This window comes from Lampetra planeri, chromosome 23 (assembly GCF_965212315.1).
Source record: "Lampetra planeri chromosome 23, kcLamPlan1.2.h2, whole genome shotgun sequence".
In the NCBI taxonomy this organism is placed as follows: Eukaryota; Metazoa; Chordata; class Hyperoartia; order Petromyzontiformes; family Petromyzontidae; genus Lampetra; species Lampetra planeri.
Genome location: NC_136129.1, coordinates 4990382 through 5010870, shown reverse-complemented (window position 1 = coordinate 5010870; position 20489 = coordinate 4990382). Strand labels below are relative to the sequence as shown.

The following is a 20489-nucleotide window of genomic DNA, read 5'->3' as shown; positions in this document are numbered from 1 at the left end:
GCTTATTAACACAGAGATGAAACGCAGCACGTTTATTTAAAAACAATTACTTTACTGAAACGCAGCACGTTTTTTTAACACAGACAAGAAACATTTATTAACACAGAGACGAGATACATTTAATCGCCTTATTTGTGCACGAAAAGCACGGCATGAGGCCTAGTGCGGCAGGCTTCGTGAGGCCTAGTGCGGCAGGCTTATTAACACAGAGATGAAACGCAGCACGTTTATTTAAAAACAATTATTTTACTGAAACGCAGCACGTTTTTATAACACAGAGACAACAAAGATTTATTAACACAGAGACGAGATACATTTAATCGCCTTATTTGTGCACGAAAAGCACGGCACGAGGCCTAGTGCGGCAGGCTTCGTGAGGCCTAGTGCGGCAGGCTTATTAACACAGAGATGAAACGCAGCACGTTTATTTAAAAACAATTATTTTACTGAAACGCAGCACGTTTTTATAACACAGAGACAAGAAACATTTATTAACACAGAGACGAGATACATTTAATCGCCTTATTTGTGCACGAAAAGCACGGCACGAGGCCTAGTGCGGCAGGCTTCGTGAGGCCTAGTGCGGCAGGCTTATTAACACAGAGATGAAACGCAGCACGTTTATTTAAAAACAATTATTTTACTGAAACGCAGCACGTTTTTATAACACAGAGACAAGAAACATTTATTAACACAGAGACGAGATACATTTAATCGCCTTATTTGTGCACGAAAAGCACGGCACGAGGCCTAGTGCGGCAGGCTTTGTGAGGCCTAGTGCGGCAGGCTTATTAACACAGAGATGAAACGCAGCACGTTTATAAAAAAAAATTACTTTACTGAAACGCAGCACGTTTTTTTAACACAGAGACAAGAAACATTTATTAACACAGAGACGAGATACATTTAATCGCCTTATTTGTGCACGAAAAGCACGGCACGAGGCCTAGTGCGGCAGGCTTCGTGAGACCTAGTGCGGCAGGCTTATTAACACAGAGATGAAACGCAGCACGTTTATTGTTGTTGTTGTGCATATTGGCAGTGGTACCTGACTCGGCTGAATCTGCAGCCCGGCAGCGGCAGAGCAGAGGCAGCGAGAGGCCTCGTCGCTGCTGCTATTCACTCGCTTATAGTTCTACCGTGTTCACTACATCTCTGTCGTGTTCACTACATCTGCTGTGTTCACTACATCTCTGCCGTGTTCACTATCATCTCTACATCTCTGCCGTGTTCACCACATCTCTGCCGTGTTCACCACATCTCTGCCGTGTTCACTACATCTGCTGTGTTCACTACATCTCTGCCGTGTTCACTATCATCTCTACATCTCTGTCGTGTTCACTATATCTCTGTCGTGTTAACTATCATCTCTACATCTCTGTCGTGTTCACTACATCTCTGCCGTGTTCACCACATCTCTGTCGTGTTCACTACATCGTATTCACACGTGTATCAACATCGCCCCCTACTGCAAACACTTGGCATGACCCTGTCCGACAAGATTACCGCCCGCTCCCCCTGCCATCACGGCAAAACTTTAAACTTCGCTTCAAAATTACTTTACAACAACAAACTTGCACCATCGCTACAGCTGCCGCGACGAGAGATGTGGGAGAAGCGGCGACCGCTGCCTTGCAGGTGAGAGGTGTGTATATGTGTGTGTGCGTGTGTGTATGCGCGTGTGTATGTGCGTGCGTGTGCGTCCGTATGCGCGTGTGTATGCGCGTGTGTGTGCGTGTGTGTATGCGCGTGTGTGCGTGCGTGTGTGTGCGTGTGTATACGCGTGTGTGTGCGTGTCTGTGTGTGCGTGTGTGCGTGTGTGTATATGTGTGATTGTGTGCGTGTGTGTGCGTGTGTGCGTGTCCGGCCCACTCGAGCGGCGTGATGAATGGGCGCTATTGGGCTTCGGATCGTTATTCACGGCGAACTGGAAGCGTAGCAACACAACTTCATTACGTGTGTGTGTGCGTGCATGTGTGTGTGTGTGTACGTGCATGTGTGTGTACGTGTGTGTGTGGCACAGTAGGGGGCACAGGTGGTGCATCAGCCAGTCATCTCGGTCATCTCGGTCAGTCGACCCGTGGCACCTGGGTCTGCCCCGTGACCTCCTGCCAGCGGGCGTTCGACACTTCACGTGGCCTCAGGGTGCACATGGCCTGGCACAAGCGTCGTGGTGACGTCACCGCCACTTAGTGGCGAATGGCGGTTGTTGTTGTTGTGTGTGTGCCGTGCCGGCCTTCATAGGTGCTGCTCGCTAACAGCACTTGCCCCGACAGTCTGTTCAGGCTACACGGGGGATCTTTGTCTTTGTGTGCGTGCGGTGTGTGCGTGTGTACGTTTATGCGCGTGTGTGCGCGTGTGTGTGTGCGTGTGTGTGCGGTCGATATCCCTGTACCGGTATTAGTATTATTCCTACCAGCCCACCCCGCAGGCTCCTGTTATTTTGTGGATTTCGCGCTCTTAAGTGGATTGTGGCTTGTGCTGACAAGAAAACATCTTCCCGCAATGCATGTGCCAGCAGCATTTCATCATTTTACTTTGAATTGAAAATTTGTACGCTTTAGGAGTTATGCTTTTTTATTTAGAGGATTCGTTAGTCAATCAACTATTCTCATGCCAATTCCAAAACTGGTCATCAATATTAATAGTTTTAATCATGGTATTCTCACCAGGTCCCATGGTGTAAATAAGTGCAAGTCGCCAACTCTCATTTCCCACACCGTCTCTTTTGCCTCCCTATGTGCTCTGGAGGAGGAGCATTGCCCAAGAACCAGAGGTGTGGACTCGAGTCATGTGACTTGGACTCGAGTCAGACTCGAGTCATGAATTTGATGACTTGCGACTCGACTTGGACTTGCATAACAATGACTTTGTCCCACCTCTGAGATGTGGACTCGAGTCATGTGACTTGGACTCGAGTCAGACTCGAGTCATGAATTTGATGACTTGCGACTCGACTTGGACTTGCATAACAATGACTTTGTCCCACCTCTGCCAAGAACATCGCTAAGTGTATACTTTTTCTTTCAAGGCCACACACATCCAGTGTTATTGACGAACTTGTAGATTTTTTTTTAATTATACACAGTTACCCGGGTTGCGGACGACCAGACTTACGGAAATCCACCCTTACGGAAACTCTCGTTGCAAAATAATAAAATGCGCGGAAATCTTCTTGGTTCTTTCGGTAAAGTCACTTAGAAGGGAAATTTAAAAAAAAAACATTTTTTTTTATAAAAAATGATTTTATTTATAAAAATGTTTTTTTATCCCTTCTATGTGACTTTACCGAAAGAACCAAGAAGATGAATCCCTGCAGTCACGAAAGCTCTAAATCGAAAAATGCACGGAAGTGTTTGCGTTACTTATGCAAACGCAAGTAGTCCAGCGCGGTGAGGTTGCGGCTTCACTCGGATTAAAGTAATTGGAATTTATCTTGATTTTGCGGGGACATCGTCCATTTTCCGACATACGGAAAATTCGGGTTACGGATCGTTCTCGGGAACCTATCCCTTGCGTAGACGCGGGGACTGCCTGACGTCAACGATTGGCGGAGCGGCTGCAGACGATGCCACGAAACCCAAGAATCTCAGCGCGTGCCCACCGGATCCACACGTGACCCAAGCGGCGCCCTCTCATTGGCCGGCGGTGGCTTTTGGGCCTCGCGCGGGGACTTTTTATTATTTTTTTTGCCTCCATCTTGACATCGCGCGCGGGAGATGAGCGACACGGAGCTTCGCGTTTAAACAGAAAAAACAATTTTGTTGCTAAAACAATCAAAGAAAAAAATTAAACCACGAATATAAAAAAAAAATTACAATACACGCAACTCAACAGAGTGATTCGACGAGCGTAGCGCTCACGGCCCGGTACGTGCAATGATTCGATTAAAGCGAGTTTTAAAAATGTTCCCTTAAAAAAAAAGAGATTAATACACGTTAGCTCAAGCCATCGATTTATCGATTCAATTAACGCGATTATTCACCCGAGATCTTTCGTGTTATTAATTCGTTCGCTTTGATGATTCGTACGGAGGATGGGGGGAGATGCTGTAATGTGCAGTTCGTGTTATTGTGTTTTACGACTGCGTCGCTTGTTATTTGCTGAATGCCAAATGTTGGGGCCTTGTGAGGTTAACGACGCTCGCTCGCAACTCTTGTGATGTATAGCTTAAATAAGCAACGCGATCAAAACTACGCCGGTTTTAAAGCATCAACAATCTCTCGAGTTATTTGCAATCGGTTGATTTCAAGCTCGCAAAACAAAACACCGCGTTCTTTTCAAGAGTGTGTGGGTTAGCTTAGCCGCCCGGTGGTTAAATCATTTGCGGTGGCAGTGGTGAAGTATGGTCAAAGTGAGACTCACGACGACCCCGCCACGTGTGTGGTGAGGACCTCCATCCAGCAGTGGAGAGCCCCCCCCCCCATACGATCTCAGAGCTCGGGGTCATACTAAACATTTTTTTAAACTCCTAAATGAATCTTCTTGGTTCTTTCGGTAAAGTCACATAGAATGGAAATAATAAAAATACAACATTATTATTTCCATTCTACGTGACTTTACCGAAAGAACCAAGAAGATGAATCCCTGCAGTCACGAAAGCTTTAAATCCTAAATGAATTATAATAGATGATGTTTCGGGAACTAATTATAGCAGAAACGTCATCTATTGTATTTTTTATATTTTAAGTGAGTGGTATTGACCAAGGTGTTGAGTTTTAGTTATCTATTAATGCACCACTGCGAACTCGGTATCTCACACTTGTTTTTACTTAATTTTAACGCATTTATAAGGCTACTGTAACCTCACTGGAGCTCTTTGGCGATCAAATGTTAACGGCGCAAATGTATTTGTTCATAAGATCATTGAGTGCACGTCGGCTCAACCAAAACACGTGGACATTCCCGCCCAGAGGTTTTGCTTTCATTTTGTGTAAGAGAAGATATATAGATCGGGTAGATACGTGTTAAGTGAAGTCGAGCAGTCTTTGACACTTGATCCGTGTTCCTTGTTGGACGTTTTCCTTGCCGCATTTCACTCGTATAACTGTGCTGCACCATGTTGCCCTCTGCTGTAGCATCGCCCCTCCCTGCCCCGCGTAGGACGACTGCTAACCACCCCCAGTGGCTTGCGATTACCCTCGAGTCGTCATGTCGAAAGACGCCAAAGCCAGCGATGCTGAGGCTGGAGAGAAGGTGGCACCCCCTTCACAGCCGGAGAAGGCAGTGGAGACCGAGGTGAAGGAAGAGAAACATAAAAAAGATACCGAGGAGGTGAAGACTGATGAAAAGAAGGAGGTGAAAAAAGACGAGAAAGAGTCTAAGAAAAAGGTGCAGGCGAAAAAGAAGGGGGAGAAAACTAAGAAGAAAGAGGAGGAGGGGGAATCGGACCAGGGTGAGGAGAGTTCAGAGGAGGAAGAGCTGAAGTGTAAGTATTCCTGTTGATATGATTATTGTGGAGCATGTGAAAATACTTTTTACATATTATTGCGGCTGAAAACAGAGCAAGTTCACCTTGTCTAAAGACCCAATCAGAGACTGCTCTGCAAAATGCCCCATCAGATACCGTTGATATGATTATTGTGGAGCACGTGAAAATACTTTTTACATATTATTGTGGCTGAAAACAGAGCAAGTTCATCTTGTCTAAAGACCCAATCATCAGTCTCTTGTTTTAGAGACCCAATCAAAATAATGGTGACCATCTGCGTGCGTTGTGATCACATCGATGACGATCGCGTTGGCTCTCAACTTTGCCGCGGGCCCCTTGTTCTCAGTGGGGCTACTGGAGCGGGACCCTGTGGTGAAGGAGGGGAAGCGAGAGAAGAAAAAGGTGGAGCGCCTCAGCTTCCAGGCGCCCAAGTCCAAGGCTGAAACGCACAAGATAGAGGAGGGTGAGCCCTTGCCGTTGCACTACCCTCGTATTTCACCGTGCTCTTTAAATTCGATTGGTTCAGTTTTTCTGCATTCAATATTTGTACCCTGAATGTTTGTTTCTCGGTATTTCATACCTGTCAACCCATTTATCAGTGCTTACCTTATTACAGACCAATTCAGACCTTATTGGTCACCCCGTGCCCGTATATATTTCCACGTTCGTCCTACAAAGTCCCATCACAAGGGAGAAACATGAACAAAAAAATATTGTCCGTATTGAAACGGCTGTACGCCGTATGGACCTGAAAACTCTTATTTCCCTGTACAGGAATATGGGTAAACCATAACGGTTGACAGGTATGGTATTTTCACTCAGGTCTCACCTGCTTCTGCGTAAGTAAAGTGTATTGATTGCGTTTTATTTAGCCACATATGTTGTCTAATCATCCTGTACAGGCTTATGCATGCATGATAAACTAAAACCTTTATCGTCAAAACGCTAGGTACAGTGCTGGCCACACCACCACTTGGTGCACCGTCCCAGCCTTCAATAGGTTGCTTGTTAACAGCACTTGTCCCAACCACCTATATTGGCTACATGGGAGATCTTTGATCATGTGACAATTGCATGTTCCATGTGTGCTCATGCAGGCACAGGAGAGCGGCTGGGTGAAATCGAGAGGGTCAACTTTTTCATGAATAAAATGAAGGCTGATATTCTGAAGCCACTGCACAAGGTTATCTACAACCGTCCAGGCAATGTAAGCACTGTATCCTTACCATGAGCTATCCTGTGGTAAGGAACACTCTTTACTATGATATATCCCATGGTAATGAATACCCTGTTTACCCAGGAAAGCTGTACTGAGTCTCATTACTTTTTCAGGAGGGTCCTCGCCAAGACCCTTCGAACAAGAAGCAAGGGTAATGAATAAACTCCTAATTTTAATCGTACCCTGTGACTTTTTATTACAGCTTACAGAAGTCAAGAAGAACATCCGTCAGTTTAATGGCTTCTCCTTCTCCAAGGACAGCGATATATACAAGCGCAAGGAGGACTCAATCAAGAAGTATGTTAAGGGGATTTTACATTTTGTGTGTAGGCTGGTGGTATATGTGTGTCGTACATCTGTGTTTGTAATACGTGTGTGTTTCGTAGATGTGTATGTTAAGTGTCTGTGTGTGTGGTACATGTGTGTTGCACTTGCAGTGGTGATTGCTACCTATCTTGCGCTTGTTTGTGGAGTGGGCATTACGTGGAACTTGGTCTGAACAATGTTTATGCTAACACTGGCACTGCTTGCACATTTGCGCGGGGTGCATGGCCGGCCGAAGGGGTGGGTGGGGGGGAACACATGACATCAGCACGATGCATGAACCCGACTCAATGCTGTAGGATGCGGGTGATGTCACCACACACGTGTGTGTGGTGACACACGTGTGTGGTGACATCACCACCATGCACTTTCCCACCCACGCACCAGCCAGCCAGCAAAACTTATTTTATATACAGTATGTTGTGGCATTCTTTCACGTGGACAATATATATTTAAGGCTGAGTTAACTTTGGGAGGCCCCATCACCAGTTGAGATGTCACTTGACACAAATGTTAACAGTGGATGGGAATTGATGCTGACTAACTGCAATTTTTCAAGTAATATTTATGGCAATAAGGGTATGTTTGGGGTTTTTTTTGTACGTGTTTAATTGGTATCGCTGCACCACTGCAGGTACCACAAGGACGTGCTGAAGGCTAGCTTCTGTGATGTGCTGGACTTAGAGAAGGGAGGAAACAAGGATGAGGTCGTCGCGCGCATAATGGAATTCCTGCTGCAGCCCAAGTCTTCTGGCAAGGTGCAAGTTGTACACACATTTGCACGCCTGTGGAGTATATGGGTATTGACTCACGGTTTCACATGAGCCATGATAAGGTACACATGCCAACAATGCCACCTAATTACCACTAAACGGCATCAATGGCAACATAGTGCTCACTCTAAATTCCTAGGAGCAATTTTGCTGACCCGAATTCTGATGTTGAAGTCAAGCCAAGTGGAAATATAAATAGCTTTGAAAAGACTTGCATGATAACTAGAGTAACCTGGACATCGTCAAAGAAGCGGGGTTTGTTGTTTGAATAAAGTGGAGCTATTTCCTAGATAATATAATTGGACAACTGAAATTCCACAATCGTCAGCGTATAAACTCCATGCAGAATACTAAATTCTGAAAACGAACCTCTTAGGTGTTTTTTTTAAACAACACAATGACTCTGATGTAACATCTCTGCCCTCTGGTTATTTGGTTCGTCAGTCTCTGCCGAAGTCGAGCCACAAGCGGAAGAGCTCCGGACGGGGCTCAAGAGCTTCGCACTCGAAAAAAACTCCAGGGTCCGCTGGCGGAAAAAAGAAACGCAAGGTGGTAAAGAAAGATGATGAAGAGGTACCCTCAGATTCCAACTCGAGCAATGATGAGGAAGAGGAGGAGGAAGAGGAGGAAGAAGAGAAGGAAGAAGGGGATGCAGAGTCGAGTAAAGATGAGGAGGAGGAGGATGAGGCTGGAGAGGGGGATGGGGACGATGAAGATGAGGTAAGGGGGAATAAGTATAACCCGTAAAAACTAAGTTTTTCACTATAAATCCTTTATATGCGTGGCGGCTAGACTCCTATCGTCCTCTGGCTTGAGATGGCTGCCACCTATGGGTCAGATGATTGCATTGCACCATTAAGCAATTGGTAATTAAATATAATATTTTTGTCCTAAAAAGTGTAAAATTTAGGAAAAAAATTTTCAGGAAAATTAATTGTCACGCACAACGAGTCTGTGTGGAAAATGTCAGCTCGATTGGATCACGGGAAGTGGGTTAAAAAACGACCGAAAGATTTGCACAGTCCTAAGCAAGCAAGCGAACTTAATATAAAGGATTTAAAAAGACCTTACACCCAGGGCCTCTGACAGAAGTGTTTGTTGAATATTAATTCAATGTTCTTTGGGTCTTTCGGTAAAGCCACGTGGATCGAAAAATAATAAAAATATCACGACGTTTCGATCGCAACACAAGCAATCATCATCAGGTGAAATAAACTCCTTGAAATATTTTTTTTTTTAAACAACGGTTTTATTCACAACTTTGTTGAACTCGCCCTCGAGAAGTACGTCAATGATGCGGCGCCTGCTCCCACATCAACGCTTACTTGAAATAATTGGTTAATTTATAAATTAATCTTCAATGTACAACTTTTGTTTGTGTGTGGAGTGATGGTGCCCATAACTCGTTCACACGGAGCAGGCGCGCCTGAGACACGCGGCGCCTGCTTTTTGTGCGAGGCGATTGGACAGTTTAGGGACCGCGGCGTTTTTGACCTACACAAAAATATATAATTAATAAGGGGTCCATACTAAAATTGTAATTGCTTGAAAAGGAGCCAATTAATTGACGAATTGGTGCCACTTTTGATACAGGCATTATCACCGGATCTGAGTACGTGTGCAAATTTTCAATTGATTGGACAACAGGAAGTAGACAAAATTTTGATTACAAGATTTGACCACAACAAACAGGAGTCAAGTTAAATAAAACCGTTGAAAAAATATATATCTACGTGGCTTTACCGAAAGCCCCAAAGAATATGAATTCCTGCAGTCACGAAAGCTCTAAGTAAAGATTTATTAATTAAAAACTGTGTTTATTATTTGGATGTGTTGATGTTAATGTGACTGCCCTGTACACCGTATCAAGGTTTTTTGTATGCCGACAGTATGTAATTTGACCATAATCTAGTTGCGGTTGATTTTTCACTTTGGTATTTTTCCCCTTTCACAGCCTGCCCCAGGCTCAAGCCGTAAGAAGGGGGGCGGCCGGGCTACCGGTGGAGCCAAGAAGGCTCAGGGTGGAAACAAGAAGGCTCGGGGAGGGGCTCGCAGAGTCATCTCCAGTGACAGTTCAAGTGACGGCGAGGCCGATGAAGAGGCCAAAGAGGAAGAGGAGGGAGAGGACACATCCAGCCCAACCTTAAAGGTGCCACCTGTGGGGTTGCGACAGAGCTGTGTAAACAGGGGCTTGAATCTTTTAAAAGTGCGTGTGTAAGATTGTTATAATTCATGCTAAATGTGAGCTGTGGGACCAACACACTCCACATCAAAAAGTTACGCTAATAGATTCATCGCATGACATGAAACCAAGAGCACAATTAGGATAAAGTTGAGGGGAAAAGGTAAATGGTAAGAACATCCCAGTGCAGGACCTTCCTGCAAAAGTTTTGAGCCCAAATGAGGCCTTCCTGGTTAAACAAAAGGGAATTCATTATATTATAACATTTGTTTCTCCACAGGAAAAGGAGTCCTCAAAAGGGAAGAGTCCGAAACAGAAGTCGCAGACGAAACGGAAGAGGGCCGACCTGAAAGCGTACGTGAAGAAGGCAGACAGCAGCACCAATAAGAAAGCTGCAGCACCCCAGCCTAAGAAGAAGCCAGGTATGCCTTGTACTGCATGTCTCCTGCACATTTGCCTTGTTTATCACATATTTGCAGTCTATTTTTTCGTATCTCCATAGTCCGCGGCAAGGTAAGGTAAAAGGTAAAAACAACGAGCCTACCTTCACGCTACCTTTTACCTTACCACAATACAATCACTCTACCTTTACCTTTTATCCTTTAGCAAGGTAAGGTAAAAGTTAAAAAGCAACGAGTCTACCCTTACCCTACCTTCTACCCTTACCCCATACAAATGACCTGATTACAGGGTAATTACCGGGGTACTACACGTCAAAAAGGTTATAACAGGTAAACGCGAGGTAGAGCGCTTTATTCGTATTGAATACTCTGTAATCGGGCGTTGAGGCTGTCGACGACATCGTCCTCCATAACCTCATCCCAGTCGTCTTGGTCGATGACGATCTCAACAACCTGATCAAGTTCGTCATTGCCGTCGTCCTTGGACGAATGGCAGGCAATAAGATCTTTTGCCACTCCGGCCCGGTTAGACGGGACCTTCAGGCAGCCGGCTGCAATCTACGATCACAAGCACATGGACTGGATAAAGCGCGTCGACGACAGCGACTGGCAAACGCATGTGAACTCCCGCCTGGCTCCGCTATTCGCGCGTTCGCAGAGAGTTGACGTCGCCGGTGCTCCCAAGTAGCCGCAGGCCATCTTGTAGTGGGCGTGGAGCAGATCTTTGCAGGGAGACCACCACTGCATTACGTCAATGAAGGCGCTGGCGGTCGTGACGCCCATGCTCAGAAAACGATCGACTTCATCTTCGATGGAGCTGCCGACGTTGCTGAATAGGGTGCTGAACAGCGACCCCTCCTCCATGTGGGCAGCGACTGCCGTCGGCGGAAACGCGAGCACGTCCAAGTAGCGATGCTACAGAACAGTGGATCGTGCCCTTGAGTGTAACTAGCTCGTCTTGGTCTGTCGTTTTCGGCAGCTGTGGATTCAAGTAGGATGCCACAATGGCAGGTTCCTGAACCAGGAAGTCACGGTACCACACCAGCTCAGCCTTCATCCCGGGTCGACGGGCCCTCGTATCCCTGCGTCAATGTGTGGACCAAGGTCTTGAACTTGTCGCTGCCGGCGGCTCGCAAAGAGATTGCACCTTGGATAACAAAATCAACCGCCGCATTCTGAAACTTTACCAGGAGGCAATCCGGGATTGCTGGCCGGCTCAGCATTTGCTGTATTAGGCGGCTTTCCACCCCGACGTGTTCGTGTGGGAGAAAAATCACTTGCGGCAGTCTTGGTGACATCTCACATCATCGGCCACATCACTGACCATGGCTTGTGGTGGGTTTTTCCCACCTTAGGGAAGCAAAATGTGTGGGCAGCAACCATTTTTAAGGGGCCCGAGTATTCAGTAATAAATGTCGAAAATGGTAAATTCAGTGACAACTCGTTCAAGGACTAATTTAGACACAAAATCTGAATTATAATTTGTATAAAACTATCAAAGAAGATTTTATACATGTCTTGATCTGCTTAATCCATCCCCATACACATGCACAGCGAGTGGCGCTGGTGATGGTGCCAACTCAGACTGGTCCGACAGCTCGGACGACGAGCCCCTGATCAAAAAGACAAAAAGGCCGCCGTCCGACGACGATCTGCGTCAAGCCGTGCGCCTCCTCCTCGACGGAGCCGACTTGGAAAGCGTCACCATGAAGCATGTGTGCAAAGAGGTGTGTGGGGCAGACCGGGGCATGGGCTGCAAGGGAAGGGTGAGGGGGGAGTTGGTGATGATGGCTAGAAGGATTTGATATCGGGAGGGCATGGGGGAGGATTGGGCGTTAGAGGATGTTGAATGTGATGGCACTGGTGGTAGGTGGACGAGAAGCTGTGAGTGGGGAAAGAAAGTTTGGGAGGAAGTGGGTGGTGAAGGAAAAGGAAGATAGTGCACTTAAAAGGAAGGCCCACTGGGTTATGGCTCACCGTGACATGAAAATATGCAGATTATAGTATGATGACAGAGAGATAAACAAGAAATATAGATGAGACAGCTGTAGACAGAAGATAGAGGTTATTGAGGTTATAGCAAGATAACAAATGAGAGACGTGGAGATGAGACGTCATAACATATCTCCATGTGACGTAAAGTCATGTGGCCCACGGGAAGTTATAGTTGAAGAACTCTGGTATTGGTTAAGGAAGCGTGGGAGGCATTGGCCATTCTAGCTGAAGGGAAATTGACATTTGGGGTGTAAAGATGCATTGATTCATCAATTTAACTCGATTTTCACGGGAGTGGTTAAAGGAAGATTTTGAGGATACTGTGCTCTAGTGTTGGATATATGGATACACCGGGTACGGAGGACTGCTAGTGTTGTAGAGGGGAGTACGAGAGTTGTGCCTTGTGTTCTTGTGTTCTTGTGTCACATGGGGCTGTGATGGTGGTGTCGTACTGCCAGGTGTATGCGAAATTTCCTGACTTTGATCTCACGGAGAGGAAGGACCTCATTAAACAGGCGGTGAAGGAGGTAAGAGATGCAAACACTGAACCCATTTTCAGACTGGTGTGATATGCATCTGTATGTGTGGTGTGTGTGAAGTTAAGCTCGGTGGCATAGTTTTGGCAAAGTGCTCGCTTAACACCTGTCCCTAAAATCTTGGCCTAAAAGTGTGCCCTGTGTGTGTGTGTGCGCGCATGCGTTGCTATGCTCACAGCTCATTTCGTGAAGATCAGCAGCACTCCTCCCCCAGCGGGTATGGCGTTTCTATACCTCGGCATTCCTGAGCCCCGGCCGGCATTCCTGAACGTGGCTCGCATCCTTCCCCACAGCCCTCAGCGGGCTGTTTTCACAACAGTCCTCGGTATTGATTTACTGTCAATAATCAATGAGATCTGGGGAGAATCACACGCCAATGAAAGCGGGCATACAAATACATGAGGTCTAGTTGTAAGGGGTGTTAGGGATACATAAAGGCCAATCTTAAGGAACTTTAGGATTACTTCCTATCCAATCCAATGTCACAGATGTATAATGATTAATTGTGGGGCAAAGTTTGACGTCATATTTGATCATCGGACAAGCCCAGTGTCCATAAATCCAAACTCGGAGCAAGTATGGGTTAATTTACTTTTGGGTTATGAGACACAAATCGGGTATAATGTGTGTTTTTTAAGATTATCACAGTGTGGTATAAAACATTTTTCGTGAAAAATTTGCATAAATTGATGTTGATTTTGTTTATCGTTTAATGGAAGGGAAGCCGAATGGTGTTTTCTATAATCCTGGTTGTTTCTACACAAATAGGGATTTAATTAAACATCTCACGCATGGGTGATTTTTAAGTAAAGTCATAGATATTTTTTTTAAGTAGTGATTCTTCCAGTTAAGTCTGAGCAGGGGGTTGGGAGGGCTGGTGGAACCTTATTTGTTACCAGTGAGACCTTTTTTTTTATATGTTTATAAAAATAAGATTACCATCAGAATTAACAGGTGTCATGACAGCAGCCAATGGAGCTCCATTCCCATGCGGAATTTTCTCATCTGACCTTTATTTTGTTACAGAGCACGTTGTTCAGGTGAAACACATGCATTACCTTTATTGAATACGTTTCACATGACGAGAGCGCCTTTTAGACATCCATACTTCAAAAATGTCATTGTATCTGGACAGTTCGTTTGAAAACCCATTGTCTCATTCTAACTTGCCTGGTGGCTCAAGACATCAGATCACTAAGCTGGGAATCTTAAGATTGCTGGGTTCAAATCTGGGAAGCCTTTAAGTATTTTTTTTCATGTAAGTTGTGCCAAACAGCAGGGCCATTAAACTAAATTCATGTTGTGGCCACGATAAAAGTTCGGCATGCACAGGAGAATGCCTTTAACTGTCTAGACCTGTGTTCAGCCAGTCGTGAATTATTACGACATGCTCACACAGACTTTCAGCCCATGGAATGGAAATATGGTTGGCAAGATTGTTTGACTCCAGTTTATCAATTTGAGCTATTGAAAAATATTGCTTGGTTCCATGTAGCGTCATTCATCCAAATTGCGTCTCAGTTCCTAGAGAGCCACAGACAAGCCAGAAAGCAGCCAGGTGGTGAGCCCAGCACAAACAATTACCCCCAAGCCCTACAATTTTAAATGTTTTCAGCCCATTAATGAGTGTATCTACATGCGGGAGGAAACTAGCAGCTGGAGAAAACCCATGTGCGAGGGAGCAACTATCCCATACAGATGGAACATGATATCAGTCTGCATTGTGCTTTTGTCTTTTCCTGGCAAGCCAGAGTATGGCTTCTCTACTTCCCACGGGAAGAGAGTTTCACAAATTGAAATTGTATTTTACAATGCAATTTCACTTATTTTGAAATGTCTATTTCCTGAAGATTACAAGTAATCATAACCCTTTACCAATCCACTGCTGCATAAAGGCATTCCCACACTCTGTCACAGGGGATGTTTGAACGTAATTCACCATTGTGCTCCGTGTACATTGGTGAAGAGGGGAGGGAAGAGTTTCCAGAGCCAACGAAAATATCACTCGCCACTAATATTTAGCCGTGGCTGGGATTTCAACTTGGGTCTCTCATTTACGGGACTCGTGCACCACCAATCCACCTTGGAGATATATAAGACGAAAATAAAGGCATTATCTTTCATGGATGTCTCGCAGTATTTAAACATGCTTGGATTTGTTGCAGAGACTCTGCAGACTCACTTGCAGCCGATGTTAAAAGCTCAACTTGACACAAACTGCTAACGCTAATTGACTCCCGTTTCCATTTTGCGGTGAGAGCTCTTGAGCTATGCTAAGTTAATCCACTGCAGGGAAAGCTTATCACTATGACCTCAGGGTGTCTCGCTTTAGCCGTCTACCCGCTCTAACTTAAGCTGCCACTGCTCCACATGCATCCTTTCGCTGGGGGGGATGCATGCCGGCATGAGCCAACTCAAGTGTTTAGCCTGGGTTAGTGGTCACACGGTCAGGTTGATATAATTGAATCCGTGACAAGCGTCCCCATGATTATCTTGCTGACAACCAGAGCTCAATAAGGTTTGTCTTTGTGAATGGAGGCTGTTATAAATCGTATACATGTTTCAATAGTGTCACATAAAGCACACGAGGTTTTGTCCCACAAAAGTTTGAAATTCAACTCTTAGAATTGATTGCAAATAAGGGTGTCCCAAAAGCAAATTCTGTCACGTCTGTGGGTTATATTTTGTATTTTTTTTTACTCCGTTTTAACAGATTAGCGTGTGTTTAGGCGCTATCGATGTTTCCACCTACTTTTTTTATGATGGGAGATATGAAAAGTGGGTGTGGTTTTGAGCCTGTGAAGGAAGGCGAGTCTGGAGGCTGTGGTGCAAGTTCTCACTTCCGCCTGCCCTGTTGGTGGTAATGTTGATGTATTTGCGCATGTTTTTATCTATTTTGTGTCCGTTTTCAATAAAATTTCTGAACTTAAATATTTGTGCTCCGCATTTTTTTCAGAGAGATCATCAAGTACATACATCGTATTGATTTACGCAAGCGTGCTGTTTGAATAATTAATACTTGTGGAACAAATGCCCCCCTACATCTCAAGGCCCTCCCTTGCAACGAGCTCTAACGTGATTATACTGGTAGGAACCTCCTGGTTACACCAGCCCACGGGATTATTGTGTCCGTCGTGCAGGGAGGGGCTGGGTGGGGAGGGAGGAGCTGCGTGGCGAGGGGAGGGTGGGACTGGGTGGGGAGGGGCTGGGTGGGACTGGGTGGAGGGTGGGGAGGAGCTGGTCACCCTGTGGTGCCCTTATTAAACTCAACGTTTAACCTACTCACGCCGGCTTGTGCCCGTCCTCACAGTCGGGCATATTTGCGAAATACACCACGCCGCCGTTGACCCTGGCCATTGACCGAGCAACCCAACGTTCCTACCAGCTCCCTCCGCAGGAATGTGTTATATAACGTTCATGTATAGTATATCAGACATTTAAAGAAACGGTATACAAGACCAATATTCATATACTGGTCTGAATGCTGGACTTGGGAAAAACCATGGAGCAGATGTGCACCATTGACAGGATGGGAGATGTATTTCAGGTATACAAGGCTGGATTGAGTAAAAATTCAAGGAAGAAGGGTTTGTGGTACCCGTCTCACACACGCTGAATGGTACAGTCGTTGATTCAAATGAAATGGGAAGATAGGTGATGAATAGGAAAGCACCAGGGTAGAGACCAAGGAATCGGCCTAGAATGAATGTTAAACTTCTTTCCCACCATACGTAGCCAACCGTGTTCGTCGGAGGTGCAGGAAGAGGCGGTTTCATGTGATGGGAGGACTGCTGTCGACATGGTGATCATGGCCCAGAACAGAAATTGGTGAAAAAGAGCACTAGGGAGGCAGATTCCACATGAGTGGAAACAATTGGGAAAAAGATGATGACGAGCACACGTACAATTGTATCCCAATTGTGCTATCAGGATGGCCAATGGCCAGGAACAATGACAGCCAAGGAATGAAACCACCAAGAGAATCTTCTTGGTTCTTTCGGTAAAGTCACGTGACTTTACCGAAAGAACCAAGAAGATGAATCCCTGCAGTCGCGAAAGCTTTACACCAAGAGAATGTCTACCGAGGTGGAGCAGTTAAATCAGCTTGTGTACAGGTGTCTGGTCGAATATTCCATTTCAGAATTGTGAGAGATGGTGCTTTGGGAAGCCTTTAGAAGTGAGTTGATCGTGGCTGATGATGATATGCCATGGGTGTCACGCTACGAGACGAAGTATCCATTCGGATTTCGCAGAGCAGTACAACATCTTCATGTTCTTAGTTTTTTTCGGTAAAGTCACGTAGGTAAAAAATACAATTAAAAGTTAATAAAAGTAATAATGGAAATAAAATAAAATAATAAATCACGATGTTTCGGAGGCAACGCAAGTCTCCGTCATCAGGTGGGACCGTCACAGCTAAAATGACTGCATTAGGTATTACTTTTATTAACTTTTTATTTATTTTTTACCTACGTGACTTTACCGAAAAAACCTAAGAGTATGAATCCTTGCAGTCACGAAAGCTTCAAATCTAGAACATCTTCATGTTCGACAACGGTCCGTCGACGCGGATGTCACAGTACTACCCATAAGGTCCCTTCGAGTGAACTCTGGCCTACGAAGTAGAGGGGCAGCACTTACGCCTGCCCTGCTGCAGAGAATAATGTTCGTCGTATGACTGTCAAAGCAATATGTCTTGAACTCGTCGCTGCTGGCGGCTCGCAAAGAGATTGCACATTGGATAACAAAATCAACCACCGCGTTCTCAAGTGTTACCAGTAGGCGATCCGGGATTGCTGGCCGGCTCAGCGTTTGCTGCATTAGGCGGCTTTCCACCCCGACGCGTTCGTGTGGGAGCAAAACCACTCGCGATTTCACATTTTGGAGCCCCCTATACCAATACACTATGTATAGTAATACTGTAATGCTGTTTGATGGCACGAGAGTTCTGGACGTTCACGGGAATGCATCACCCTGTCTCCCAGCTGCCGTCCGTCCATGACGCAAACACCCGTGTCAGTGGCATGACGCGTGATGCTATGTTTAACACCATTACTCCTGGGCAAGTGTTGTTCTTTACGAGATATATTTTAGCAGATGTCATCATCATCAATAGCAGCAGTTGCCATTTTCTATCCACTGCTGAATGAAGTGCTCCCCCTGTTGACGCGGCGATGTGGTAAGATCTCAAAATAGTACCGAGTTGTGAACACTGTTTTCTTTTACAGACTTCCGTTAATCCGCGAGCTGCTGGATGAAGGCTTCTCCACGTTGGTGTGTCAGTCATGGGAGTTGTTTGATCACATCTCTCTCTCTCTGCCGGTCTTTGCAAGTTGGTGTAGCGGCTGTGGGTGGGGGGGAAGAGCCCAGAACCGGTTCAGATATCTCTCGCCACTGGTGTTAGCCAAAACGAACTTATTACTGGTAGGAACCTCCTGGTTACACCAGCCCACAGGGGATTATTGTGTCCGTCCTGCGTGCAGGGAGGGGCTGGGTGGGGAGGGGCTTGGTGGGGAGGGGCTGGGTGGGGAGGGGATGGGGTGGGGAGGGGCTGGGTGGGGAGGGTGGGAAGGGGCTGGGTGGGGAGGGTGGGGCTGGGTGGGGCGGGGTGGGAGGGGTGGGGCTGGGTGGGGAGGGGCTGGTCACCCCGTGGTGCCCTTATAAAACTCAACGTTTAATCTACTCACGCCGGCTTGTGCCCGCCCTCACAGTCGGCCATATTTGCGGAATTACACCACGCCGCCGTTGACCCTGGCCATTGACCGAGTAACCCAACGTTATTTTATTATATTATTTTATTTCCATTATTATTCATATTAGTTTATTATTTATATTTATTATTTATTTTTCCCTACGTGACTTTACCGAAAAAACCTAAGAGTATGAGTATCAACCCAACGTTCCTACCAGCTCCCTCCGCAGGAATGTGTTTTTGTGGATTCAAAGCGCAGTGGGCCAACCACTGTGTCACCGCTCCCCCGGCTCCTCCCCACTGTCGTAAATGTTGAACGAGTTGGGTGTTGACACTTAGTTTTTACTTTTGGTATAAAACCTGAACCCTAAACACATTTCTTTACCAATCCACACTGACCGGCGTGGTGAAGTATGGTCCAGCAACCCCATGACCGACACGTCGGCTTGGGGTGGCTTGCTACCTTGACAAAGGGCTGCGGATCAACATAATATACACCTATAGACAAACAAAACAGGTCCCTGCGGGGTGGGCTGGTAGGAACGAACAAATGAATGAATGGCTATAATAAAATGAAATGGCGGGGGTACGATACGAAGGGAGAGTTTGAGGCCTAGTTCTAGGCTTTAGGCCTAGCTGTAGGCGTTAGGCCGCTGTGAGTTAATTTTGAATTTAAATGTTTTAATTAAAAACTATCTCAGGGAATTATAGGGGAATGTTACACTTGTTTAGCCAGGAAAGCCTCACTGAGTATAAAGGTTTTTGTAGGGTCCTGCCAAGTGTTTGCAGTAGGGGGCGATGTTGCTACACCTAATCGGACATCGGACGGACGGACGATATAATCTATTGTAGGCTGGTTCACTTCGTTCCTACCAGTATTACCATGGCAATATCAATATCGCTGGATCTAGTGGTTGTGCTGTATAAGCGCTCCAATGTTTTTGTCAGGTAGTATACCACGTGCTGTCCGACATAATGTCCAACGTTTCCACCCACGTGCTCCAATCATGATAAAGAAGCTCCAAGCAGGTGGAGCGAAACGCCGGACATCATTCCAAACAACACGGGGTGCAACCTGAACACACATCGAAGTCTAAGTTTATCCCCTATCTCCTACCCATAGGAATGTCTCGGCCAATGTGTCTTGGGTACACTTTGTAAATGTGCACAGGCCCTCCCTCCAGAAATCCTCAACCCAGCTCCCTGCACTGGGAGGATGAAGCTCCGCGCTGATTGTAAAAGCTGACAGACCGGAGAGTGTCACTTGAGGTGACCAGTTCTGGTGTTAAGGAGACCCCCTTGGGCTTGGCTGAGGAATCTCCCGTATGGCCTGCCTCTGTGGTTAACATGCACAGACAGCTCTTTTGTCAATCGACTGATGGCCATTTCTCGAAACGTTGCCGATTAAACAATTTTACTTTTCAGGCCACAATCTTGTTGACGAATGTGTTGAGTTTTTTTTGTTACGCACGCTGGTTAGTACGGGTTGATGGAGGCGGGCGGGGGGCATACAACGATGGATTTATTCGTCCCTACAACCACATTTGACAACCTGGTGGGCATGGCGATTCATTCCAGCGGTATACACGCTTAGCCCCGCTTAGCTTCCGAAATCTGACAATAACGATGGCCCACCTGCGGTGGCTATCCACACCTCTAATCCAGCACTGGAGGCAAGCCTTGGTGGATCACACAAAAGATGAGAAAGTTCATTCCCGTGGGCATCGATGAAGTGCCATTGCCATGGCTCTTCAGGATAAGTCAGTACAGCAAAATGCAGACAAACAGCATGTTCAATCGGTATGCGATAGTGTTGCCACCTCACGCGTGGGTTTTCTCCGGGTGCTCCGGTTGTTACCCAGATGCAAACACTCTTTAACACCTTAATATACAGAGGACCGCAGAGCTTGGGAAACTCTTGGCGCCGGATCACTGC

At 46.0% G+C, this 20489-nt stretch overlaps 1 protein-coding gene across 1 annotated transcript; it reads left to right on the top strand.

Annotated features, from left to right (window-relative positions):
* The first annotated feature begins 3615 nt into the window (after positions 1 to 3615).
* LOC144726285 (uncharacterized) lies at positions 3616 to 15792 on the top strand. The gene is made up of 12 exons (XM_078604845.1): positions 3616 to 3869; positions 5079 to 5428; positions 5778 to 5894; positions 6529 to 6638; positions 6853 to 6947; positions 7609 to 7732; positions 8192 to 8467; positions 9702 to 9896; positions 10210 to 10351; positions 11885 to 12057; positions 12784 to 12852; positions 13040 to 15792. Exons 2-12 carry the CDS (start codon positions 5152 to 5154, stop codon positions 13049 to 13051), a joined length of 1590 nt encoding a protein of 529 aa, XP_078460971.1. The 5' UTR covers positions 3616 to 3869; positions 5079 to 5151; the 3' UTR covers positions 13052 to 15792.
* Positions 15793 to 20489: the final 4697 nt, after the last annotated feature.